Genomic DNA, 27567 nt, shown 5'->3' on the forward strand with positions numbered 1-27567 from the left:
TGAATATAAGTTTATTACAACACAAAGCTGATGTCAGACAAGGTCTTGGTACAGCATGAATGCATGGACACAGCATACCAGAAAACTGAAAGTAATATTACATTTACTCGACTTTATACACTATGACCATATCATACAGAATCACGTATAATAGCGCCACCAGGGAGGAGGCCAAACAACATACTATTTATCATGGGAGTCAGGAGCATCTACAAGGTCCTCATCTTATCTTTACCCCTGGACATTCTGAGCCTCTCCGCATAAAGCGAGCCATATGTGAAGGTCTCTGAGGCCTCTCAAAACACCAAACCATGGCAATGCACAAACTATACTCTCCTTCATGTGTAATACATTTCTATCACAATGCTGTAGATATTTGGACTTCTGAACAGGGCCGTAGCCAGAATTTTAGACATACTGAAGGACTGAAGAGTCCAATTAGACCAAAAAACAAGTCTCTTAAATGTTTTAACATTTATTTATTTTGCATATCTTATTTATTGAGCTGGCTGTTGAATTTTATTTTGTGCAATTGTTTCAAGGAAATTCTTCTGGAAAAAATAATGTACATATCACACTCTCTCTCTCAGCCCTACAGAGCTTCATAGCGTCTTCTTAAGCATTTGCATGTTTTGGTGTGCACAGCTTTATTTTTTGGTTTTGGTTTTTTGCTTTCATAACATTTGGCAGGTGGTTGTTTACAGTGGAAATGGTAAAGAAAAAAAATGGCTCTACCTACCCAGTGCCAGCTGGCAGACAGACACAGTGAGCAACTTGCCAGTAAACACAGTGGAGTATGTAGCAGCAAAAGCACCACATATTTCCCTCAGGAGTTGGTAGTGACCAAAACAGAGCTTAAAGGAGAGTTAAAAATAGTGGACTTCAATTATCAGGGGGACATAAACATGACTCCACAGGAATGCTAACTTTGCTCCACATTGCATCCACTGGATGAGTGATTAGCTAACAAGTTCATCATGTCAAAGGAGTGTTTGCATGTTTCTGCTGCAGCCAGATGGCCAAAAATTGTTATTGCAGGTTTAATTTAAATAGAATTAGCATTTTAGCATTTCCATTTCCCTCATCTCAAAGTCAGTAAGTTGAGTTTTGAATGGGTTTTCTTTGGTTAGATGCCTGAAATTAAGGTCAGTGGTAAGCACAAGCTAAAGAGACTTTCACATTTTGTTCAACACCAAAAGATATATCAGGAAATAGCCCATTGGTGAATTTTGAGGCTTTTATATGTCTTCAAAAGGGCAGTTGCTAAGAAGTGGCTAAATGTGAATGTGAATGTCATCTCACTTTACAACTTTGTTGTGGTGTGGACGCTGAAGTTATGCAACCATGGTGTAGTTTGTTTATCGCCTAAGGTTAGCTCTTTATTTCTGGCAATTGCATTTACACTTCAAAAACCCGAAAAGTGGTGTGCATTTGTAAAATAAATCTTGCTGAACAAAATGTGAAGGCATCTTAAACTTTTATTCACCACAGAGCTCATTTTCTGCAACAATCAAAAATCCAATAGAAATATCCCACTGGCTTTTCTTCAAGGGAACCAGGGCAACACTGCACTTTGAGTGAGTAATTAATGCATTCAGGTAAAATGGGAAAAAAAACTATGCTACAACTGGACATTTTTTCTGAAGTGAGAAAAGTATGTTTTAATTTACCAAGTGCCATAAAATCATGACTATGTTATTGCATGCCATCCTGCAATATTCCAGCCATTTTTGTCACCTAAAAAATATCACGATGATGCAGTGAGTTCATGTCAGCCACAATAGTCCAGAATTAGCCAGTATTGTTACATATACAGACGTATACACATGCATGTCCATTGTAGATAATATGGCAACAAGGAAACAGGCAGCGAAAGAACGGTAAAGCATGGCAGAAAAGTCGCACAATCTTTTTAAATAAGAACTGATTGAATGAATTACATGTCATGTCATTGGAATGAGGTAGGGGTTCTAGATGTGTTTGAAGGTCCAGCGTTTCTACAGTATTTTGAATAATAACATATTTTCTTCATAAAAATAGAGCAAAAATCCATATCAAGTTCTACAAGTAACACTTAAGGTAGTATTCAGAACTTTGGGTTGATTTTAGTGGTAATGTGTGAAAAGTGTGTGTGTAAAGTGTCCCAAATTACCCAACTTAACTCTATATATGATAATAAACATAGTCAGATTTAATTGTAATGTACATTTTTAACTGTAGAATGTAAACTCTGCCAAAATCATATGATAATAAACCTTAGTGTCATTAGTAGTAGTTACAGCGCTGCTCTTGATTGATGAAATTAAGTAGAGGACCCCGTTATTATATTTTGGTTAATTTGCCTTACAGAAAAAATATACTCTTCTAAGCTCTCCTGCTTATACCAGTTGCCAGCAGAGAACAGCAAGCAAAAAAAGAAACATCAAAATGTCTTTAACTGTGCTGGTATGTAACATAAAGAAGACACTGGAAGTAAAGCATGTGCTGTGTGCAGTGAACTAACACCAAAATTACATTCAGTTACAAAGAGTAACAATAAATGCTGCAGTGACAGAGCTCAGTACATATGTACGTCCTGGGAGTCCCTGTTGAGGAAAACGACAGCAGCGTTTTGCAGGTCACCTACATCCCCTGAGTACTCCTGTGGGAGACAGAAAGAAAAATGAGTACAATAATCGCTAAAGCATATCCTTGATAATGCCGTTTATCTTTAAATAGTGTGTAATAGAATAGTGACAGATATTTTAATGGAGGCTTACATTGTGCCTTGCTTTTATCGCCTTAACTTGTCTCTGCAAAGGATCCTGTTCTAGAAATAGATATTGAGGATCTTTAAGCCACAAATGATGATGCAAATTTCTCGCTGAAGATATATAATGCATGTGCAATATTGCCTAGACCTGTAAGGAGGTCAGAGGCATGATTCTGCCCAGATTTAATTTTCAAAGAAATGAGAAGTTGCCTTACTGCGCTGTTTCCACAATTTTCTCGCCAGTATGGCCAAGCCCACAAGAAGCATTATCGAAGCACACACCAGCAAAGACTCCAAGATGTGACTAAAACACAGACACAAGCACACACTGGTATGAACAGATAGTGGAGCTTCAAGAGCAGCTCAGGCCTGCGCTGCATCTGTTCTTTCATGACGGCCAAGAAGATGATAAATTTCTAATTAACAGCACTTTCAAGCACAATCATGAAGAAGTGCTTCACTCTTACCTGTGACTGTTCCAGTATTCCTTAGTGATGGGTTTGGGTGGAGGCAGGTATGCAGCAGAATGTAGGCGTGTAGGTGGGGATGTCACAGACACCGCTGCTGAGGATAAAGATATTATAACTGAAAAATGATGTGCTATGATAAGCAAAAGAAAAGAGTGTTTGTAGCAGCACCCACAGAGATCATAACATCAATATTCTTGATAAGTGACTCGTGATAATCGATACCTTGTACAGCTGGAGACCCAGGAGCCCCCGCCATCTGTCACAAACACATATTGATCCTTAAAGCTACACTTGGCTGCTTCTCATTTCAGCAGCTGCAGAGTGACGTGGGGAAAAGGCCACTTTGTTGCAGAATTTTGCCTCTTTTCATACCTACAATGTCTGGTTTAAATAGTTTTCAATAACATTTGGGAGTTTCAATCAGCAAGTCAGATCACCATCTAAACAACTCCCTATTGTATACTAATTTGTCTGGTTTCCACCCACTAGGCTTTATAGACTTTTAATAGATCCTTCCCAGACTGAAATCTCATGGTGAAAACTAAGCTTGTGAGATTTAAGGCTGGCTTTGCCAGACTCATGGCTTAGAATGACAAAAAAACAAGCGTTTTAAAGCTGTTCTAATACATATTTTTATTGTAAAGGTGCTGTATTTGACATTCAGAGGAATAATATATCAGCAAACCACTACTGGCTGTGTTAAGATATCGTGGAATATAGTGTCCTGAGCAGAGAATGAAGCCAAGCTACCTATGTGTGTTGCAATCTGAGCATCTTTAGTTGTTGTTGATGGTCCAGACGCACATTCATGTTAGTGCAGTCCTTGTGAGTGTGTTCCGGTGGTTAGCTAATTGTCGCTGCTCTGCACTGCACCCATACAGTGGGTACCACTGGTGGTTACCACATGCATTGTGTCTTTTCAAAATACACCTCTTTTTTCACAGGACATGAACAGTTTGTGGTCATTATACATATAGCCTTTTTCAAAATAAACTTTATCAGTAAACAACGGCAGTAAAACACTTTGTAGTTACATTTTTTTTCTTCCTTATGCAACAAAAGCACATGGTTAGGTTTAGAAAAAAACCAACATGGTTTGGCTCAACATTTACACAGCAGGCGAACAGGGGGCTGCCGCGTGGAAGTCGGGGTTTGTTGGACCCATACACCTCCCCTCCCACCCGCCCTATTAGAACTTTCCAGCTCCTACTATTATATTCTTACTATATTTGTTTCAAACTGACACCTTTTCGCAGTACGACCTTGTTACCAGCAGCATTTCAAATTGATGCTGTCCGGTGGCATATCATACCGCTGTCAAAGGTGACTTTGCACTGGTGTCTGACGCCAAAGTCTCTGACCAAAAAGCAGTGTTTCACACCTTGGGAATGAGAACGGGCTAGGTATTGGGATGACGTTTGTGCAAGGTAAAATTGTTAGTTCTATCAGCACTATTGCAGTTGTTAGTGTTGTTTATGGAGCTAGCACTGTTAGCTGCTAGGCACCGGCTCAGCCCCCTCCATGTTGAGATCCGTGTGCGTACAATCTCACTCCAGACTCTGAATCACAGATATGCTCTGAATGTCGCACACAGCTCCCTTAACAATGAATCAAATGTGTATACGTAGTGTGAAATTGGTCGCTCCTAGGCACAAACTCACGAAGAATTATCACCTAATTTCATTTTCCCTAAACTCTATTATTTTAGTGTCACTGTGCTCATTGTTTGGGTTTTCCAACATACAACTTTACAGTTTTGATTCACTCTCATGGCTCTCATGAACTTCGTTTCCAGCCATAGCTATTTTCAGCAAAAAAGGCTCTGATAAAATCAGGGGTGTAGTGCTATTTGTTTAAGTACCAGAGCGCATCTATGCATGTCTTGTTTCAAAGGTTATGTAACCACTGTTCTTACGGTGGCAAGTTTACACTGGTCAAGTGTAACTATAAAATGAAAGAATGTTTTGCTGCCTTTTTATCTTTACTAGTTGGGAACTGCCCATTGGTCCAACAGCCCATTGTTCCGACCATATTAAACTCATTGTTCCGAAGTCCATTCCAAAATCATCATGATGCCCTGTGGTTAAGGTCTGGTTAGGTTTAGGCACAAAAACCACTTGGTTAGGGTCAGGAAAAGATCATGGTGTGGGTTAACATGAAAAAGAAAGTGACAAACACATAAGCCGTGAGCCTGCTTTGCCTCAAGCCTTTTCCAGCTGACCCAGAGCCGGTTGCGGCGCACCATACACCCGCTGCGATCTGTTCAACACCGCGGACAGTTGGACTAATGGGATGTCGAACCAATGGGCTGTCGGACCAATGACATGGACCCTACTAGTTAACCGTTAGCTAGCTAATAGACTGAGAAAAAAAAATTTGGCTCACTGTGCTGTACGAAGGCTACTGGCAGCAAGTGGCAACTTTTAAGGTGCATGCATGTTACTCAGTGCATGGGTTGATGTCGTGAATCACACACCTTACATATCAATACGACAACTCTGACCAGTCCATTTTTCATTGTCTCTCTTACATGACATACACTTTAGTGATTATTGGATCTTCAAGTAGTTAAAAAATGTATTTCAACAGGATTATGCAAACTGCCAATATTCTAATTCCTCACTTGTAGAAAAAAAAAGTAGAAGAGCAGTGTTTCAGTGTGCTCCAGCAGTACTACACACCTGGATAAAAGCCACTGTAAACTACCTGCCAACACCAAACAGCAGGCAGATAAAGTTAGCTATCTGGTGAACATAGTGGTGCATACAGGGGCTAATGAGCTGGATATTTTTCTTGTATTACCAAGGTGCCAGAAACACAATTTCCTTAATTTGCTTGTTCTGCTGCCCCCAAATGCCAAAAAATCAATTGCTACTCATTTAAATAAAGATTTTACCTAGTGCAGCATTAACAATGAGGCAAACAGAACAATTCCCCCTGACGGCAAGATAAAAGGACAATCTGTTATATGGATTTTTAATTTTAAGGGTTCTTTAATTTTAAGGGGTCAACCTACTAGTCGTAGCCCGGTGTGTGACAAGTACATGCACGGCCATCTGCTGCTGTCCTGCAGAACACCAGTACCAGCCGGTATCTCTCATCTGCAGCTTCTTTAGGGTTATAGTGAAAGTCCTAGTTCTGTCATCGCTGATGGCCACTGAAGTGTCTTCGTAGTTCCCTTCAGAACCTGTCAGCAGACAGGAGCTCCAGTCTCCACTCCGACACCACTTCTTCTCACTCTCTCTGTTGGGAGGCAGTCACAGGGGAGTCAGTGAAGGCTGACTGTCCATCAAAGTTAGGCTTGAATTGAAGATTTTGAACAAATAACCACGCTTTCTCAGGTTTACTGATGCTTTGGAAATTGTTGTTTTAAAAGTGAGGATTCCACATGGTCTGATGGTAAATACAAGTGACACAACTGTAGTGTGATGAATGAGGCAATAAAATACCTGTATCTCTCACTGTAGTGGCATTCAACTGTGAGACTACTCCCTTCTTCCCCACTCACTCGGCTGTTCACCACTGACATACCTGCAGGGAATGAACACATCCTTAAATGTGTCATCCAAGCATTTGAAATGCATGAAAATGTTTTTTCAATGGGGATCAATAATGGCTCATCAGTTCAAAAATCACCTCATTACTCACCATGAATGACCTTGATGTTAGTGAAAGCGACATCATCAGCGCTCCACACACCTCCTATCTCCACACCACACATGTACCACCCAGAATCCCCCTCCTTCAGGTTGTTCATGGTCACCGTGAACACCAGCTGGACCTGGTCATCAAAAACGCTCACTTTCTTCTCAGCTGGATTGGCTGAACGGGGCTCATCTGTTCGAGCTAAACTGGTGCAGAACTCCCTCATCTTCCCCCGACACCAGTATTTTACATAGCTGGCATACTGAGGCTCGTAATGACACGGGATTGTGAGGGATTGACCCTCCATGATGGAAAGCTCTCCCTCGGTGGTTACCTTGCAGAGGACAGCTGATGGAAAGTGGAGATGATTGTGTGTTGAACTCTAGTTTGAACTTTGAAACTTTCAGTCATGCACAGCAGACATTTCTTATCTATGATTGGGAAAAGGGGGAGAGTGGCCTTGAGGAATACTTGTACCACATTTATGGTTTCGGTTTCCTTTGTAACAAAACACTATTCCTACTTTAACTTCCCTCTCCGTACTTCTTATTTCAAAATTGGATTATCCGTCTATAATAGAGATTTGGAGGGACAAATATAACAGGCCTCTAAGACTTGACAAAATAAACATAAAGCATATACTCTTGCCAAGGGACAAACTGTACCGCAGCTTGGAAGATTTGAAAAACAAAAGCCCACTCTGGGTCCTGCAGATCTTTCTAGTCTGTCTTCAACAAATGATTAATATAGAAGAGCAGTAAAATAGTAAAGAGAAATGAAGCATGAGCAACATGGCAATTGTAGCACCAGCTTTTGTCAAGAGCACAGCCATAGTGAGGGGGCTGAATCATCCTGTTTCCCATCATTTATCTGCAGGAAAAAAGGCATACTGTAGAACTTTTGTAAGCATTTGATCTCAGTGGTCACAGTTATTACCTGGGATCCATGGTAACAGGCTGAGGGTGAGTATAAAGAGTCGCCGCATGTTTCACCGTCAGTTTGAAGTTTACCAAGTGAACTCCCTCCCCTGTGTAAACACAGACTCAAGGTTCCGGAATGCCGATTTCCCCTCGGTCATGTGACCACAAGTTGGATCCAGATGTTCCAGATGTTAACCATGTAGGCGCCAGTTAGATTTTAACAGCAAGGGATACTTTTAGCCCAACAAGCTGTGCTCACTGTGGCACTGATACAATAAAAAGTGTACTGCTCCTGTTTTTAAATCTTTTTCTCAGCTATGAAATGTTTATTTTAAAAGCAGTGGGGTCGGGGGGTCAAAGTGGTATAGCTGAATGTACAACCATTTAATGTAAAAGGTGTGAAAAGATGCAAAAATCTTTCAAAACTGTTGCATATCTGTAAAGTGACAAATTTGCTGACACCTTTTGTAGGCTATTCTTCAACGTGCCCAGAGGATTTCTTTACATTGTCAGGAGTAAACCTCCCGAATTCCACAATATTAAAGAAACAAAGACCTTATAAATAAAAGTTAATAAAAGGGGAATAGTTAAACATTTGCTTTCCTGCTAAGAGTTAAGACTGACACCGCTCTCATATCTCCCTTGTAAATAGAGTCCACCAGGAATGAGTCCTAAAACCCAGAAATGAGTTAGCATTTTACAACTTACAGTTCCTTAGTCTGAAAGTCAATCATTTTTTTAAATGAGTTTTTGATTAGATGCCTGAAATAAGGACTGTGGTTAACACAAGCTTAAGAGACTTTCATGTTTTGTTCTCAGTCACTGAATACATCAGTAAATACCCAGCTTGGGAACTCTGTGTCTATGTATGGCTTCACAGTCTTGTTATGGTGGTGACGCTAAATCATGCGACCATAGTGTAGTTTGTTTATAGCCTAACGTTAGCTATTTACTTCTGGAGATTGCATTCAGGCTTCAGTCATGAAAGTGGTGTTCATCTGTGAAGATTACATAACATTTTGTTGTTATTTTCGGCAATAATCCAAATTCCAATGGAAAAAAATCTCAGGCTTTTTGACGAGGGAACCAGTGCGATGCTAACTTCAACATCAGCCTACAGAAGAGCGTCATCCCTGGAGCTCTCTATACATTATAGGCTTCTAGAATTAGCAGCCAGTTAGCTATAAGCATAAAGACTGTGGACAGAGGGAAACAGCTAGCCTGGCTCCATCCAAAGTTAACCCAACAGCACCACTAAAGCTCAGACATTACCACGTTTAAAGGTTCAGTGTGTAGAATTTAGGGGAATATATTGGCAAAAAGGGAATATAATTAAGTCAGTATGTTTTTATTTGTGTATAATCACCTTAAAATAAGAATAGCTGTGTTATCCTTACCTTAGACTGAACCGTTTATATCTGAATATGGAGCAATTCCTTGTCTACAGAGATCACCTTGTTGCACCACCATATGTCTACAGTACCCTGGAACAGAGCCTTGGAAAAACACTTCTTTTTTTAACATGAAACTGCTTTATTCAGTGTTTTTACCATTTTAAATTACCAAGTTCATTTGTATTGGAGAGGAGGAGGCCTCTGTGGATAATTTGGGCCCCGGTGAAACATCTTAAACGTCTGGATCTCAAGTTTTCAGAGGGAAAGCAGAGCACGTATTAGTTGGTGCCCAACAGCGTAGGAGAAACACTTTTTTGTAACATGAAACTGCTTTATTCAGTGTTTTTACCCATTTAAATCACGGAGTCTGTTTGTTTTAGAGAGAAGGAGACCTCTGTTGATAACTTGGCTCGTGGTAAAAACCTCCTGAACAAAGAACACTAAACAAAGTCTAAGTGGGAAAGGTTTCAGCTGGTTGCAATCTGCAATCCTCACTGCTAGATGCCACTGAATCTCCTTAAATCACACCCACTGCTCCTTTAATGGGCCAATAGCATAACACCTCCTAAAATCACTCATTTCTCATCTCATTTTTTTCACGCTAAGGTTTTTGCACAGATTAAACTAACAAGATAAGCTTATCACCATCTGGCTTCATTTGGCAAACAGACACAAAAGTGGTGAATGGACTGCATTTACATAACGCTTTTCTACCGATCACTCAAAGTACTTAACAACACAAGTTGGCACGATACCATGGCTACCAGACATCCATGAAGGGTGCCACCTGCTTATCAGGAGTGATAAATCACACACACTCCAGTATCTTGCCCCCTTTAGCATGAAGACTGCAGGGGCCAGAGATCGAGCCACTGACCTTTTGATTAGAGGACGACCCCTCTACATCCACAGGCACAGCCACCCTGGTTGTGGAGTGGTAGCATATCAATCTTAAGCATCCCTGACCAAGGACCAAGTGTTTTTCAAAAACACTATTCTTTAATGAAACATGTCATCTTTCCTCTCATATCTCCTGCTTTCATTATTTCAGTGTTGGCCCTCTTTTTTAATAACCTATTCTCTTAAGCAACCAAATGCTGAGTGCCTTCCCTCCTCTGGATGCAGAGAATTCATTTGGCAGCCTACAATGAAATTATTTGATTTTGGTGCCTGAAAACTTTGGATTTGGTCCAGTCTTCATTTGTCGGATTAAGCTTCTACACACAGCCCCCTCAGCCACTGAATTAACAAACAATTATTCCAAGCTTCTCAATTTGCTCTGTGAAGGGTGTCAAGGATGTCCCTAAAGCCCCTTGCTTTTTTTTTTTTTTCTTTTTTTTTTTTGCTTTGGCTTCAAAGCTTTTTATGGTCATCCATTTCCTGGAAAAATGTAGGCAGAACCCAGAATTGAAACTGAACATATTCCTATGACAGTTCAGGCAGCTTTCGAAACTTAGCTTTCACAGAACTAATTATTTACAGACAGTGAAGCCTTGTGCCATTTCCCAATATCCTGACATTCCTTTCAGCTTTGGGATAGGCTGGTATCTGTTTGTCTTTGTTACAAGAGACTTGAAACAGATCTTATTTTGGTGAATTGCTGCATCATGCAAGATAAACTAGATAGTCGCAACTTTCCTCCTGTCCCACAGAGCATGTAAACCTGATTAAAATATAAAGAAAAAAGGATCTTCTATCAGTCTTTCTGCCATCATTCTTCTTTGCAAGCTCTGACTCTGAAATGTCCTCATAATGTGTATAAAGGTGAGAAACCTTGCATATTGCAAAATGGTGTCACAATGCTTCCTAATGTTTGTCTTCATTAGTGGGGTTCCAGTTAGTGGTTTGTGTCTAATACCAGTACTTTGCCCAATAGGCTATTGCTCTAAATGGAGACTTGTTAATGAGATGTTTTCCTTCCAGGGCAAGAGGGAGCAGTTTAGTTGAAAGACACTCACAATAAAAGTCTATGGTATTAATTATACCCTTGAAATACTGTCTACATTGAGGAAGACATGGATTGGGATCTGATTCTGTTCTACACCAAGTACAGTAAACAGAAGTGGAAAGTGTATTTACCAAATTTAAGTACTTGCTCTCTGCTTTTATGGTACTCTTTTCTTTTATTTTACATTTAGCAGGAAAACAAGTACAAAGGCTAGTGGGAAAACTATGTCAATGTGGAAAGTTCACATAATGATATACAGTTAATATTAATAATTATCTGATATGCATAGACGAGTACTGGTACTGTTTACATTTTGAGTTCTACAATAATCCTGTTTTAATGTGTTATTTACATGAATACATATTAGGTGATTCATTCTTCTTCCAATAGACCGGTTGTCCTTTTCCTTATGTAGTAGGGAGGGGTGGGCCAACCCTACTAAATAAGGAAATGGGATTAGGGTTGAATGGGCCCCAGGTGTAGCTCATTCATGCTACCTTATATAAACAACCCAGCAAATCATCAGGCTGAAAACTCACTGCTCCTCATTCCTGTGGCCAGATATTCCCTTGATGGCCAGCACGCTCCCTGGGTTTGATGTCTCTGTTAAAGAGGTGAATGCCTGGTCCTGCCATTAGCGAGAGCTGATTTACCCTTTGTCATGACCGGTGAGTGCTGACTGCTGTTTTGCCTAGGGGTTATAATTTTAATAATGTATTTAATGTGATGTAAAAAGTTACACGGTGTTTAACAGTGTTATTGCCCACCTGCCCATTTTATTGTTTTTTCTTTGTCTTTGTTTTTAGGCTGAACCTTGACAGAGGAAGGGAGGGTTGAGGCCTGTCTAAGCCGGGGCCCAGCTCTTCAAGCTTCCACTTCTTTTTCACGGTTGAGTGCTGTTTGCTGTGTGTGTGTGACCTCACTCCCCTTTTTTTTGAATTGGCTTGAGTGGGTCTTCCCATTAATTTTCTGAAATCTGAAATGGTCCCAGTCCTCACCATCTGGTCACACTTTAAGAGAAATTTCAGCTTAAAAGTTAATTGATTGTAAGGAACAAAACATTGACTGGAAACAAGACTTTTCAAGTTTAGGGGAGACTCTTGAGTACCCACAGAACCAATATTCATTCAGATATCTTGAGGTGAGAGTTCAATGGACGCCTTTGTAAAGTGGCCATACCAATGGTTCCCTCGCCAAAGTTTTGCCTTAATTTGGGATGTTATTTAGCCCCCTTTCAGACAACCTATGCTGACATGGTTGATACCAATAGATGCCTTAAGTTGTCTAGTTTTAAAAGATACCATACCTTTGCACTAGCTAGCTTAAAAAAAGAGCCAATCCAGTCTCACTCCGAAGTTGTCGAAATCCAGCGCCTGGGCAGTGACTTGCTGTCTCAGATGAACAAAGCCGTCCTTTCACATTGACATGATACACGGCTGGTCACTGTTACAGTTTAAGAGCGCTTGGAGGCATCAGGGGGAAATGCAGCTTGACAAGAATGAAAGTTAAGGGAAAGGGAAGGCAGGAGGGGTGGTGAACGGGTCCAACAAACACTGACTTCCGCCTGGGAGAGGGGTGTTCACATCCCTTTAGATGAAAGAGCCAAACCCTAAGCCCAACCACGTGCTTTTGTTGCTGAAAATAACGTCAATTCCCGGTGTTGTACCAATGTAGTGCGTTTATTTTGAAAGACACTGTATGCAAACTGTACATTTCCTTCCAAACAAACAGAACTTGAGATGGCGTCCCAGAAAGTCAACAACCAAAGCACCCAGGGTACCTTGCACTAGAGCTTAGATTCTCTGCCTAAGCCCAAACCCGACCCCGACATGTAATTTCCCGCCACTAACCTCGGACGGGTTGGGCTCCTCATAATAGACCAAGGCTATGGAACCAACTACTTATCGCCCCCTCTTGACAGCGCCACTGGCCATGCACATGTGAGTTGTCGGCGGTGACAACATGTGCGTCGGCTTCGTCAAGTGTACCAAGGGCAGCACAATGCTGGTATATGACAGCATATACCTTCTTTTTATTTATTTTTTTCACCCAGAGGGGGCCAGCAGTTTTATCGGGGGGGTATGGACCCCCTTGGCCCCACCTTAGGGGCACCACTGATGCCAAATAGTATATAAAGTAGCTTGAATCTGATAGCAGCAATATAAAAATGTGTCATACATGTAAATGCTCCAATAGCAATTCTACAAAAATATATGGAAATGATTTTTACTTGTGATCTCTACAGAATGGTATCACTAGTTTCACTTTGGTGAAGGATCTAAATACACCTTGCAGCACTGACAGTAAGTAGCTTCCAGTTACCTTTACCTACGCTATATCTAGGACAAGACATTTAATAAGTGGCTTGATTAGGTTGAAAATTATTTCAGACCTCTCCACAGAAATGCATTATCCCCAGCTCCTTGTTAAGATTCGTCAGATTGCATTCTAGTTTCCAGTGTGTCAGTTCTCAGAATCACCACTCTCACTACTTTAAACTAACCTAACCTCTTTTCAAAAGGACTGGTGCTAATGTATCCATTTCATAGGTAAAGGTCGGCAGATAGAGTACTCTGTCTCTGCTATTAAATCAACAGCGAAAGAGATTTAGATCTGACCTTTACATGAAAAACCTGAGGTGCCAACTTGATTCAGCCTGTTTTTCATTTCTGTATGCAAAGCACTTTCATATCCAGTTCAAACTGGCCTTCACACTCAAACACCAAGACCAAACCAGCTCAAATTTACCCTCGGGTCATTCTTTGACAAATGTAAGTGGCTCTGCACAGTCACAAGTAACTGAGCTGGAATGTGTTTCCATCAGTTATTCCACAGCGAGTAATAGCAGCAAACCCTCTCATTGCTCTGGGGTGCAATGTTCTTGCTTCCCCCTCTCTTAGCATGATAGGCACTGTGCTGCACACGCTCACTCTCATTGGCACAAGCATATACTTTAGTCTCGGTTTTTCGGGTTTTAAAAAAAAAAGCAAGAGATGCAATCTGTGGGGTTCAAAAAAAGTTCTACAAGGCACAGAGCCTTTTCCTGGCAATTCTCCCTGTTACAGGTTTTGTCCTGTCAGCCTTTAAACATTTCTTTTTCTGTAGCCAACTCAAAATGTAGCTTGCAGCTCCCCCAAACCCTGATGAAAAAAGTGCTTCAGAGGTCACTCTGACAAAGTGGAGTTAGGTGGGTATTTATAATTTCATATTAAAAATAAATAACATTTTTTAATGTTCAAATATGAAATATAGTGCATGGCCTTTATTGCTTAACTTATTTTCAGCCTGTTATGGACAAATGTATCTATTTCATTTTTTTTTTTTTTTAACCAGAAATGACACCTGTTCACACTTTGTGTATCATGCATATGTTTAAAAAACTAAAAACTAAAAAAACAGTTCAAGAACAGCTTCATTATTGTCAAGGTCACCATTTGAGTTGTTTTTATTTCTTCTCAGTGCAAAAGGGAATGCTTTACAAATATCAATATTAAAAAAAAGAATGCAAGAAATCAATCGTCTGTCAGAAAATTGTACCGCATCATATGAAAAGATGCAACTAATTCAGTGTTGATTGTGGGATGGAACTCAGTGGCACAAAAGCAGATGTAGCTTCATGTCTTGGAGGGGAGTTCTGATAACATCTCTTTTTGTCATCTACGGAGAAAAAAAAGAAGAGGTCGTTGAGTAAGCGACACTGAGGTTATGGAAGGAGTTATTTAGAAGCAAATGAGAAACAAGAGAATGCAGTATGCGCTTTCCAAGTCTTAAAAAAAAATCAGTGACAATGTTTTCCTGCCGAGCAAAAGCAATATGTGGTATCATGTGGATCTCCCCAGAGAAGTTAAACTGGAGTCTGTATTATCATATGCACTATCTGGAGCTATTCCACTGAGAATGAAGTGATGAACTGGCAAGAATGGTTAATGTGACTGAGAGCACCCCAAGGACAAGGGTATATTTCTTGTTTTACAGCCATAAACCAACACAGTAAAGCATATATCTGCATAAAAGCCCACATAAACATCCTTGGAGTTCATAAAATCTCCCATTTACTGCCCATCGAGAGACACTATAAACACTAATGGATATCTCACACACATCACCTCCCAAAAACATTTTCTCATCCAATTACATTTTTTTCCTCATTATTCAAAAAGATACCAACAGTACGAAACACATTTTTTAAACTATTTGGCGCTCATGACCTTGAAACCACGTCAGTGCTGAAAAATATTCAGGTCTAATTAATCAGTGTGCTCCAGAAAGTGTTAGCTGCAACTGAACAATGAGGTAGTTTTAAACAACAGCTGCAAAAATGTCATGCTCTGAGGAGTGTAAAATATACAGCTGGAAGGAAAAGCAACTACAGAATTTAATGTGATGACTGCTGGATGTCAGATGTGTTCAAACATCAATTAAAAATAAATGAAATTAAAGAATAACACATTCATTTCTTTATCGTGGCTAAAACTAGACTGTAACAATGGGATTATACAACACCTTCTGAGAGGGGGACAATGTGAATTAGATGGACGTCTGCTTCAACCAATGAAGTTCATCACAACCAGATGGAGGACGGTGTGAGCAAACAGAAAGTCAGCGAAGGCTCTCTCTGGAGAGATAGACAGGAAGTCTCCTTTGTTCTGTGGGTTGATCTGGATACGAAGACATACTAAGAAAAAAAAAACACAAGATACAGAAGATTAGGTATTACTGACAACATTTTGACTGTTACTGACAAATAATTTTATTATTAATTAAGTCGTTTGTTGTTATCATCAACTGATTAACTTATAAGTGTATCAACTTCAGCACTGAAACACTGCTGTTGCTTCCATGGTTACATTTTTACAGACAGGTGTCTCTAAGAATTATGGTGCATCTGTAAATTTTGTTTGAACCTGATACTATCTGGAAACAAGAGAAATAACACGTGCAATGGTGTCTGATTCATTCTCCCTAGATCTACATTGGAGTTCAATACTAAAACATCTTCCTCAGTGGAGCCACAATCAGATTGTATGACAATAATGCGACAGACAATATTTTCAAAACTGATTACCAAGGTTTAAAAACTCACAAACAATTATGAAACACTTCATGAAATATTACTTGAACTTTAAATGTGACATACGTTGATGTTACTGTGCAGTGGGGCTGAAACGATTAGTCGAATAATTGATTAGTCAGCAGAAAATGTATCAAATTGAATCACTGATATTCATAAGTTAAGTTGCTGTACTTCTATCACTGTAGACGGATTATCTTTGAGTTCTGGTCTGTTAGCTCATCATGAGCTCTGGTGAATTATAATGAGCTATTTTTCATTGTTTCCTGACATTTTAGAGACAAAGATTAATCACATAGATTGATTATGCCGTCCAATGCAGTCAGGATCATCATATCAATCAAGATGCTCGGTCTCTCTCAATGAGCCTAATTGTTTATGGAGAAGTTTTAAAGTCATCTACAGAAGATTTGTCAATATGAGCTCTGAGTAACGGGGTTTTGACTGTCCTCCTTTGTTACCAGGAAGTACTCAAAGGTACATCCTGTTGACAATTTCTAGGTAACAGTCCTGCAAAACATCCCACCTTTATTAGAGTTATAATGTTCAGTACTTACTGAAACTGTTGCAGAGAGGACAGGGTTGGAAATTAACTTTTTGTACACCTGCCACTGTGGCTAGTGGACTTCAAAATCTACCAGCCACTCGATACATTAGCACTGTTTTTCTGGCTATTGCAATCAAGCAGCCACTTACATATTTTACCAGCATTTGGCTGGTGGCTGGTGTTAATGTCTAACCCTGGCAGAGGTGATGAATCAGCCTTAACATTGTTATGGAGGCTGTATTTTTTTATGCTGTTTTATTGCTTTATATTTTATATTTTGTTTGATACAAAGGACTTTCTAATTAGTTGGTGTGGTAAAACCTAGATGGATTAAACAACTGTTATTAAAACGTAACACAAATCAAGGAAATGAGGACTGTTGTGTTGACTAGTCTTAGCTAAGAGTGGCTAAAGTGGAAACTGGCCGTACTTTTTAATTCTAATGGTGAATGAACATATCCATGCTCAGTGTACATGCATTATTTATTTTCTGTTTTTGTTTTTTTTTTATCATTTCTTTATACATTTGCAACTCGAGCCATTAGACTTTAGCATGGTTAGCTAACTTGTGTCTGCACACACGTTCACTAATGGGCCCCGAGTCCAGACTGACTGAAACCCTCGCGACTATCGCACTGTATAATTCACCGGCAACACATAACATTTAACTGAATAACTATTTACCTGCAAGAATGAAAGCTCCCACACATGAGATGAAGCCCGACAGAAAGCTATTGAAGGGGAAGGTGCCAACGAGGAGACAGTAGAGGAACTGCAGCGCTCCTGTCAACAAGATGTACAGCAGATACGCATCCACCACTTTGAGCTTGTTGGGCGTCGTGGAGCTGTACTCCTCTAGGAACCGAGAAATAACAGATATGACTGAGTTCGACATGTTTTAGCCGTCTTATTTGTACAAAATGGGGTCAATGAGCGAGGTTTGCACGGCTCCTCTTCCTCAAACGAATGAGTGACGTGTCCTCATTAACCGGAAGCAGCCTTGGTGTTACAACGAATATATTCCGAGTCGCTCGGAGAGAATGGAAAAATGGCCCGTTGTGGAAAGAATGATGCTTGGCGCCTCCCACTGTACATCAGAGATGGGTAGAAATAACTAAGAGCATTCACTCCGCTAGTATTCTGAGATACGGCTGCATCAACTGCATTCTCAACTCATCAAAGTTTTGTTGGTACTAGAGGAGCCCCAGTGCCCTATGGACTAATTTAAATCCCGAAAGATTATTTTACAAAATCCGACGTGACTTTGGGACTGTTCTTTACTCTTCTAAGGGGTGGGCGGATGTTATTTTTGTTTGTTGTTGTTGTTTTAACCCTCCCTGAAGCAACAAATGTTTTTCGTTGTTTCGTTGTTGTAAATTATATTTGATTTTTTAAAACACACCCTGTGATGTTTCATAGTTAAAAGTTTAATGTTGAAGATGCTATCCTAGAGTTACATGCTGGTAAATTGATGCAAACAGTTCATTTTTGGGCTGATAAATTAATGAGATATAGAATAAAGTGATTTTGATGACATATTACTATTTTAAGCTTTTTTTCCAAGACAAAAGCCTTAGTGCATATGATGTGTCCGAGGACTGTCGGATATTTGGAAACTCAATGATACTTTTTTGTTTTCACAATTTCTAGCAATGATGGTATTTTCATTAAAAAAAAACAACAACAAAAACTGCGATAAGATAAATACAAAATGCAACATTTACATTTGTATGCCCCTTCCCAAAGCCAAAACATAAAACATAAGTCCCTCCCCAGTGCTCAAAAAATTATTTGACATGCCTCCTCCACTTTGCACCACTCCCTCCCCATAGATAAGTAACGAACAGATCCTAAGGCTGATTCACACAAAGGCAAATTAGCAGCAGCAATACAATAAAATAATACTTGTAATATTATAATACTTACTCATAATACTGGCCCATTTGGATGTTTGTGGCTAATAAACATTGTAAATTGATCACTTTGATAAACCACACAGGGTGTACATTAGTTTTTTTATTGACTGTGAACGAGTTAGAGGAGCAGTTACGAGTGACGCATCTTCGTGATAGACCATCTTTGTGGTTGGTCAGCTGATCCTTGGAACGAACGAGTTACAAAACATTAGAAACTAGCCTACAGAGGAGGTGTCATTTAAAAGCAGGCACAAACCTTGTTGTCGGCCTCACAGTTTGATTTAACTGAATTTAGTCACCGGAATATGTCAACCAATGGACCCTGCTACAGCCACAGCTCCGATGCAAAACGATTGTGAGACAGAGTAAGTGACTCGGAAGGTAAACAACTGGATACAATCTCCTCCAGCACGCCGCTAGTCTGATGACACGCTAACTAAACTTTAAAACACTGAATGTGTTTATTGCGTCGCTTTCCTCTTTTAAGACACTCATTAGGTAATGTGTAATTACATTACTTAACTGAAATGCTGTGTCATTGTTCCTTAAATCAGTTTGGACATTATGATCTTATATTTGGCGTGTTTTAGATACATGAGATAACACATAGATCATTTCTCAAGTGTAGCCACCTAACTATGTAACACAAATGCTGCCATCAGTAAGCTGTGTGCATCAGAAATAGGAGGGGAAAAAAGTTAAACCAGAATAAATTGGTCACAAAGTTGCCGGTTACTGTCTCACTGTAATTTAATGTAAGGAATCAGTAGTGTAGGAACACGAGGGTTATCAGTAGGAACTTTCAGGAGTGGCCAGTGATTAAATCAATGGGATTGTCTGAATGTGCCATTCCTGTTAAACAGGTCTTTAACATTTCATTCACAGGAGAGATGACCAGCAGTAATGACTCAGCAAATTTGAATTGCCCTTTGACTGCATAACAGGTGGAAACCCTGGTGGTGCACCAGGTGTATTGATGGTGGCGGTAGAAATGTAAGACAGACCTTTTCCTGTCTCCTGTCAAAGAGGAAGTACAGGGTCAAGCCACCTCTGCTCAGTTTACCCACCTCCATAGTTCCTTAAAAATAAAAAGGTTGGCAATAATCTGTTTTGTAAATGTTTTGTTCATGTAGCAGCGTAAACTACCTGAAATGTAAATAAGAATTACTTTTAAGAGGTCATGGGTAATCATAATGAATATTGACAGTTACATCACTGCTGTTGGTTCTGGCACTAACTTTGATTGACATCATGATGGCCGAGAAACCTGACACTCCTGCCTGTGTTTGCTCCATGCAAACAGATAAAAATGACTCTAACCTTGCACTTGGCCCAGAAGCATTTGTATTGTTCATTCAGCATGCAGTGACTAATTGCACTAACTAACTGCACTATCTACCATCTCTTCTTTCTGTGTTTTTGTTTCTCTCATTAGGCCAAGTTCAGTCTGGAACTGGTGGCCTTCCTGGCGTCCGACCTCCATGTCCCTTTTAAAGACTACAGAGTCCAAGATTCTTGCTTGTAAGATTGTTTTGATGTACTGACAGATACTGGGAACTAATACAAATGTAGCTAATCAGTTGTAATGACATATAAAAGCTGCTAACTCTTAAGAAATATCTACGAGCTTCTGCAAGTGTAATACAACACCATTATGTAACCAGCTGTAAACACAGAACTCCACTGAGGGTGCACTGATCATTACTCCTCTATGACTGGTCACGGCAGGTATTCAGAATGACCTATGGGCTCGGTTTGTGACCCTGCCCAACCAGGATCGAATATGGACTCTGACCCTCACCAACAAGGCGGTACACAAACCTGCAGAACAAGGTATCACCCTCCTCTCACTGTTTGTTTGTTTACTGGGAGGCAACAGCTGTGATTCTGTATGCACTGTATAACCCATGACGTAACGCCTCTGTCTTTTTCCTCCAGCCCCAAAGACTCCCCTGGTGATGGTCCACGGCTTTGGAGGAGGGGTAGGCCTGTGGATCAGGAACATAGACGCGCTGAGTCGGTCACGGCCTGTTTACGCCTTCGACCTCTTGGGCTTTGGCAGGAGCTCTAGACCTCCCTTCCCCTCAGACGCTGCCAAGGCAGAGGAGCAGTTTGTCGACTCCATTGAGCATTGGAGACAGTCTGTAGGCCTGGAGAACATGATTCTGCTGGGACACAGTCTGGGGGGGTACCTGGCTACCTCCTACGCCATCCAGTACCCTTCTAGGTAATAATACTACTGGGACACCACGTAAAACATGAGATAATGAGGGGCAGCTGTAGAACAGAATACTCACATCTGGAAGTGATTTAGTGTTTTGTTTTAGAATGAAGGACTTCGGTGAGTCATGTTCTGTGGAAACACACTGGTGAAGGCAGATATTCAGATACTGTACATTGAGTGTATCTTATTAAATATTAATCTAGCTCATATCTAAAATTAAGAAAACTGAATTTCAGTCGAATAATAAATATATATACTATTGATTTAAATATACATATATCAAAATCAAAATTCATTCATTTTAATTATATAAATTATTAATATTACAAACACAAATAAAACTTTAAATAGCCTACAAGAGTAATATAATCAATTGTGTTTTCAGTCTACTAGATACATTTTGCTGAAAAAAAAAAAAAAAAAAGGCAGAAGTGAAATGAATAGACTGACAACTTTATCGTATTAGATAAAACAGATGTTTGTTTGTTTTTGTCCCTTCGTTTAGGCTGTGGATGTTTTGCCAATTGTAGAACGATTTAGTTTTGATGAAGTTGGTTACTTGAAGTGCTAGCAACATGATAATAATAATAATAATAATAATAATAATAATAAAAGCAGAGATCATAACCCGCCCTAAAATCGCAACTTGTCACTCTTACACTTGGGCTATTGTACAGATCAAACAAATGATATATAAAGTGTCAATTAGTGATCCTAAGAGATGCTGGTAGATGGCTTTTGTTACCTTTGGAATGAACCAGGGTAGCTTTTCCCCTGTTTCTATTCTTTATGCTAAGCTAATTGACTGCTTACTGTAATTTCATTTTACAATGCAGATACAATAGTGATATATTGTCATTTAATTCTAAGCAAGGAAACAAATAAGCACATTTTCCAAAACTTAAAGCTGCAATAATCAACATTCTTATGTTAACTGTGGATAAAGTTATTATGTGTAATATATAGGGGGCACTCGTATTGACACAGATTTTTAGAATTACCACCAGATAACCAGAATTACCATCCAACTCTGTAGCTCCCCTCAGCTCTACAGCCATTTGTTTTGGTTTATCTGAGTTCCAAGTAGAGTGAATACTGGACTCACATTTATCATTTGTCCAGAAACATGACTCCAAAAGAATGCTAATGTTTTACTGTAGTGTCTGCTGGACGTGTAAATAGGCAACCGTTCGCCAACCACTTCATAAAGTGATTATATGTCAGTGCTGTTTACAGTTTGTTTTCTGCTGCCCCCAAGTGGCAAAAAATCTGCTTATGCTGCTTTAAACCTGTATTTGTACTAAAACATGGAAAAAAATGCACAAATGAAGATATGGGTGAGAAAATGTCAGATATTAATAATCCATATTGTTAGGTTTACATGTTTAATCGTACCTCCATACTGTGTTGTTAATAGGTCAGACAAGCAAAAAACTATATAAGAAATTGCAGCTGCTGTGTTTAGAATTTGAAAATTCCTGACTTTGGCACCCCCTAGTGGTAGTATTCACAAAGACAGCAATGCACATCACCTTATGCTGTGTATTTTTTTTTTTTTTTTTAAGATAAATTAATTCCAGTTGATGGGCTTTCATAATGTATTGTGCCCTCCTTGCAGAGTGTCACATCTTATCCTGGTGGACCCCTGGGGTTTCCCAGAGCGACCCCAGACACAGACCCAAGATGGTCAAGATCAGAGGACAGAGGTGGTGAGGAGGCCACCTATTCCACGCTGGGTAAAAGCTATCGCAACAGTGGTTTCCCTCTTCAACCCCCTGGCTGTCATCAGAGCAGCAGGTCCATGGGGTGAGATGTCTTACTGTTTATCCAAAACTGTTCTGTGCCACATTGTAATTATTTCCACCCATCTTACAGTATGTCATTGATTCAGGTCCAGGTTTGGTGAACAGATTCCGTCCTGATTTCAAAAGGAAATTTGAAGATCTGTTTGATGATGACACAATGACGCAATACATCTACCACTGTAATGCACAGACCCCGAGGTAAGCCAATACATGCATCACTTAAGCCTCAGTTACGCTTTCTGCATGGACGGTTCCACAGACATGAGCTGACACAGAATCGTAACAGAATTTTGGATCTTTTATACTCCATGTGGGTTCCTCCATGCAGCTGACCGATATTTTCCCAAAGCAGTGTATTGAAAACTCACATCTTCTGCATGGTTTTCTGTGTTCTCTGCCCATATGTGTCAGTGTAGTTAGAAAATGTTGGATGTGCACGGACGGGACCCCTAGCAAATGGGCATGTCTGATGGTGTGATGTCAGTTTGACCATGTAGACGCTTGCACACACCCTGGGATGTATTAAGCATAAATCAAGCATGAAAGTTAGAAATAACTCTCTGTCATTTTAACTGAAACTGTTACTGTATCCTGACAGTAGTACATGAGACAGATAGTCAGCTTCCTTGTAGTGCTTATAATGGTGCGTGATTGAAAACAACCAATCAGAGCTGAGGAGTCTTTAACACAGCTGTCAGTCATGTAAATCGTGGCTCGTAAACTGCAGTCGAACTGTCAAACTAGTCAGCGCTGATCAAATCTGAATCAAGGTTCTTTTACTGCATTGCCTTTTTCTTGCCTTGAATGTTTCATAAACATGTTTCAGTATACTGTTTAGCTTTTACAGGTAAAAGAAAGTTTGTGACCCAGCTGCCATGTTGAAAACACTGCACTGCTCACTGGACAAAGCAAACTGTCTCACTTTACAGCTAAACAGTACACTAAAATATGTTTTTGAAGACATCTGAGGTGAGAAGTAGGCTGGTTGTTTTCATTCATGGGCAGTGGGTTCTTACAAATGCCATCATGAGCACTAAAGGAGACAGAGCAACATGAATTGTTTTACAGTTGATTTGTCTCCTGTTCTTGTATAAAGGTTATAAACTGTAGCTTTTATGCTTGACGCATCCACGAGTGTGTTTTAAGCTGTGTTTGGTCACTAAAAGATAAGGATAAGTTATATTTGCTGCAACTGTCACTATATAATGACAATAGTACATAATCTGTGAAGAAAATTATGTTCCTCTGCCTCCTGATAGTTTTTGTAATGGCATGTGCAAGAATCCAACACCTGAACAAAAACAACCAATCAGAGTCTCTAGCGCCGCTGTCAATCACGTCAATTACTGCCAGTGAACTGCGGTCAAACTTTGAAAGTAGGCAGCACTGATTAAATATGAATTAACACTCTGTTACTGCATTACCTATTTCTTGCTTTAAATGTTTTCAGAAACATATTTCAGTGTACTGTTTAGCTGTAAAACGAGAAAATTTGCATCCTGTGGGCAGTGCTTGGTTTTTGCTGGACTTTTGTCAACATTGTGACTGGGTCACAAACTTTACCTTTGTTCATGTGCAATGTCTTTCAGCAAATGCCATTAGGAGCACAAGGAGGAGGCAGAGGAACATGATTTTTTTCTTTTGCAGATTAGCCGTCTCGTGTACTACTGTCAGCATATAGTGACAATTTCAGCAAATATGACAAAAGTTATTTATATAGAAGTTACCAAATACAGCTTTAATCACACTTTTAGTTACAGAACATAATGCCTGATAAAAGCTGACCCATCTCGTACCACATTTTCTCTTTCCTCTCCTACTGTTCCCAGTGGTGAGGTGGGTTTCCGGGCCATGTCAGAGTCTCTGGGCTGGGCCAAGAGGCCCATGCTGCAGCGGATTCACCTGCTGCCCCCCTCCATGCCCCTCACCATGCTGTATGGAGCACGATCCTGGGTGGACAGCTCATCTGGGGACAGTGTGGTACAGATTAGGAACAAGGCCCACACCAGAGTGCTGGTGAGTCATGAGGGACATATTATCCAATTAGGGGTCTAAAATGTGCACTTCAGCTTGTAATTAGTGTAATTTTAACTCAATTCATTTTTGTTTCTTCTCCATGTGGTAGTGTATGAGTGCTGACAGTTTTTGTTATCTTCTTTTTCTCCACTGTGCAGCTGATCGATGATGCCTCTCACCACGTATATGCTGATCAACCAGGGGAGTTCAACAGAGTGGTTGAAAATATATGTAACTCTGTTAACTGATGATTTCTGAGTGTGTGTGTGTGTGTGTGTGTGTGTGTGTGTGTGTGTGTGTGTGTGTGTGTGTGTACGGATTTGTCTGTGCTTGAAAGAATTGAAAGAACTGTACTTTCAGAAGACTGAAAGTATAGAGGCAATTCCAGATGGTAATAGGACTGCGAGCTCTGCATGTGCAGCACGCTGGATGGTTTTGCGTCGGGGCATATCAGGACATCAACATGAGTCTGAATGTAATTTTGTTCTGAATCCTGTTCTCATAGTAACAGGTTATTGGTATTAATGTAATTAATTTATCTTGTCATTTGTAAGCTGAGACATGCTTTTTTCAATTTAGTATTGTTAGTAAATGATTTATTTATAACATGATTGAACTTGTGTGTTAATGTGGTCACACAGAGGAATAATTGAACCACTTAATTCAGTGCTAAATTATGTTGCCTGTTATATTTTTAACATTAAGTGAAACACACACACCAATCTGTATGCACTGGTTTTATGTGATACAGAGGTGCCACATGGCTACTGATAAACACCTTTTATGTGCCCGGCATGAACCATTAAGTACTGTATAACATTTTTCTTATTTAACCTCTGTTTTTCTCCTCTATGTATTTCACTGTATCAAGCAGCTGTTTGTATTTTATACTTTTGAAAGAATAAAAATCTATTTGACAAGTTGCGACTGTAGAAATCCATATGATGCACTTTGTTGCCCAACCAGTAGAGGTCAGTAAGTGTCATTCCTATTAGTTTTACAGTGCACTTTACGCTTCTGTCTGTCAGCAGTGGAAAATGGACAGTGGAACTCCTGCATTCATAATGTTGTGTTAGTAAAAGCACAAATATTATTAGCAAATTAAGGTAGAATAGCTCCTATCAATGTTATAATTATCATATGATTGAATTATTAGCATCAATGTAATGCTGCAGCGGATTGAAGTGTAACTATTTTTCAATATGTTAGTTTAATCTAAAACAGTGTTTCATATTTTATGAGGGTCAAATGTGTTGTATATAAACTATCACTATCAAATAAACAAAGGGGAGTTAAAGATACAGTATTTCCCTCTGAGAATCATAATTTAAAAAGGAAATACTCAAGCACCTTTAATTGCATTCCAGCACTACTGCCTGTGCCTTTAACTATAGGACATTATGTAGTATGTTCCAGTTCCTTTTATCACCCTATCAGTGGGTAAAGAAATATTCAAAGGGGGATTTTAGTGGCAACTAGTGGTGAGGATTGCAAATTGTAACCAGCTAAAACATCTGTTTAGAATTTTTTCAGTGTTCATTGTTCAGGAGATTTTAAGTGGGAGCTGAATTATCGTCAGAGTTCTCCTCCTCTCCAAACAATTTAAACCAGTATTACACTGAATAAAGCAGTAATGCATTATAAATCAGTGTTTTCTGACGCTGTTCAGCTTGATGGAGATGGGCTGCTAGCCGAGCACCTGCTAATGTGCTCTCATCTTTTTTCTCTGATAACTTTAGATCCAGACATTCAGGAGGTTCTTAATGGGGGCCAAATTATCCATAGAAGTCTCCTCCTCTCCAAAACAAACAGACCTGGCAGTTTAAACTAGTAAAAACACTGACTGAATAAAGCAGTTTTGTCACAAATTTCTGTTTTTCCTACGCTGTTTTGCACGTCACAGACACTAGCCCAGCACCTGCTAATGTGTGCTTACCTATTTACTGGTAATGTGTGCTCACTCTATTTTTGATCCAGAAATAAAGGACGCTGCAGGAGCTTAATTATCTGCAGAGGTCTTTTTCTCCTGCAGAGGTCTCCTTAAATCATGATTTAAATCGGTAAAAACACTGAATACAGCAGTTTAACGTTAAAAAAATCAGGCTTTTACCTATCTAGAGCCCGTGTTTGGTTTTTCCCTTCTGGGCTACTGTAGAAACATGGCAATGCAACATCATGGACAACCGCTCCTTAAGTGGATATAAACAACTCATTCTAAGGTAACAAAAACACAGTGGTTCTTCAGGTGATAATGTGCTAAATAAAACATACTTATTATATTCCATTTATGTTCTAAATTGTACACACTGGTCCTTTAAGTAAAAGTAGCAATACTAGGATGTAAAAATGTACACACAAAAAAGAAAATAGAAATGCAACAGTACGTGGTATTTTTGACAAAATTAACCGTATAATAAAAATTCAAATAAAAGTAAATGTACTTCTAAGGCAGCAGAATGACCCCTGGCACTGTTTTATTATCATGTATTCTCTGATTATGATTATTACTGATGTATTAATTCTTTCACTGTTTTCTATGTAAATTTTTGAAGTGGAAAAATAGCTGGTAAATACAGCCAGTAAATAAATACAGTGGAGTAAAAAATTAATATTTCCCTCCAAAAAAATGTTGTGGAGTCAAAATATAAAGAAGCATTAAGTCCATGCACCACAAAACAGTACTATTTCAATAAATAAAGGCTACTCTGTTTCATTCCAACACTGACCCTCTTCCCATGCTTTTTTTTTTTTTAAAGACTGCAGTTAATATATAGTAAGTTAAAGAAAAAAATAAACACTGCATTTTGCAACCAATAAAACACAAAGCAGAAGGGAAGAATAAGAACATAAATATATGTA

The 27567-nt window shown here is 39.5% G+C and overlaps 3 protein-coding genes across 4 annotated transcripts; 1 reads left to right on the forward strand and 2 right to left on the reverse strand.

Annotated features, from left to right (window-relative positions):
• Positions 1-714: 714 nt before the first annotated feature.
• pigr (polymeric immunoglobulin receptor) lies at positions 715-7942 on the reverse strand. Of its 2 annotated transcripts, none has more exons than XM_049598643.1 (8): positions 7804-7942; positions 6871-7215; positions 6672-6753; positions 6239-6465; positions 3220-3313; positions 2968-3056; positions 2760-2809; positions 715-2641 (listed from the first exon to the last, which is right to left on the reverse strand). In XM_049598643.1, exons 1-8 carry the CDS (start codon positions 7850-7852, stop codon positions 2558-2560), a joined length of 1020 nt encoding a protein of 339 aa, XP_049454600.1. In that variant the 5' UTR covers positions 7853-7942; the 3' UTR covers positions 715-2557. The 2 variants fall into 2 exon arrangements, with proteins under 2 accessions (XP_049454600.1, XP_049454599.1); XM_049598642.1 differs by having other exon boundaries at positions 3220-3316.
• Positions 7943-14544: 6602 nt separating this feature from the next.
• On the reverse strand, positions 14545-17752 carry dad1 (defender against cell death 1). The gene is made up of 3 exons (XM_049599199.1): positions 17432-17752; positions 15633-15804; positions 14545-14786 (listed from the first exon to the last, which is right to left on the reverse strand). Exons 1-2 carry the CDS (start codon positions 17640-17642, stop codon positions 15674-15676), a joined length of 342 nt encoding a protein of 113 aa, XP_049455156.1. The 5' UTR covers positions 17643-17752; the 3' UTR covers positions 14545-14786; positions 15633-15673.
• Positions 17753-18842: 1090 nt separating this feature from the next.
• On the forward strand, positions 18843-25632 carry abhd4 (abhydrolase domain containing 4, N-acyl phospholipase B). Its single transcript, XM_049598880.1, has 8 exons — positions 18843-19028; positions 20099-20184; positions 20392-20496; positions 20602-20890; positions 22506-22693; positions 22779-22890; positions 24522-24708; positions 24867-25632. Exons 1-8 carry the CDS (start codon positions 18979-18981, stop codon positions 24954-24956), a joined length of 1107 nt encoding a protein of 368 aa, XP_049454837.1. The 5' UTR covers positions 18843-18978; the 3' UTR covers positions 24957-25632.
• The last annotated feature ends 1935 nt before the right edge of the window (positions 25633-27567 follow it).

The sequence above is a fragment of the Epinephelus fuscoguttatus genome, linkage group LG15 (assembly GCF_011397635.1).
Source record: "Epinephelus fuscoguttatus linkage group LG15, E.fuscoguttatus.final_Chr_v1".
NCBI lineage: Eukaryota > Metazoa > Chordata > Actinopteri > Perciformes > Serranidae > Epinephelus > Epinephelus fuscoguttatus.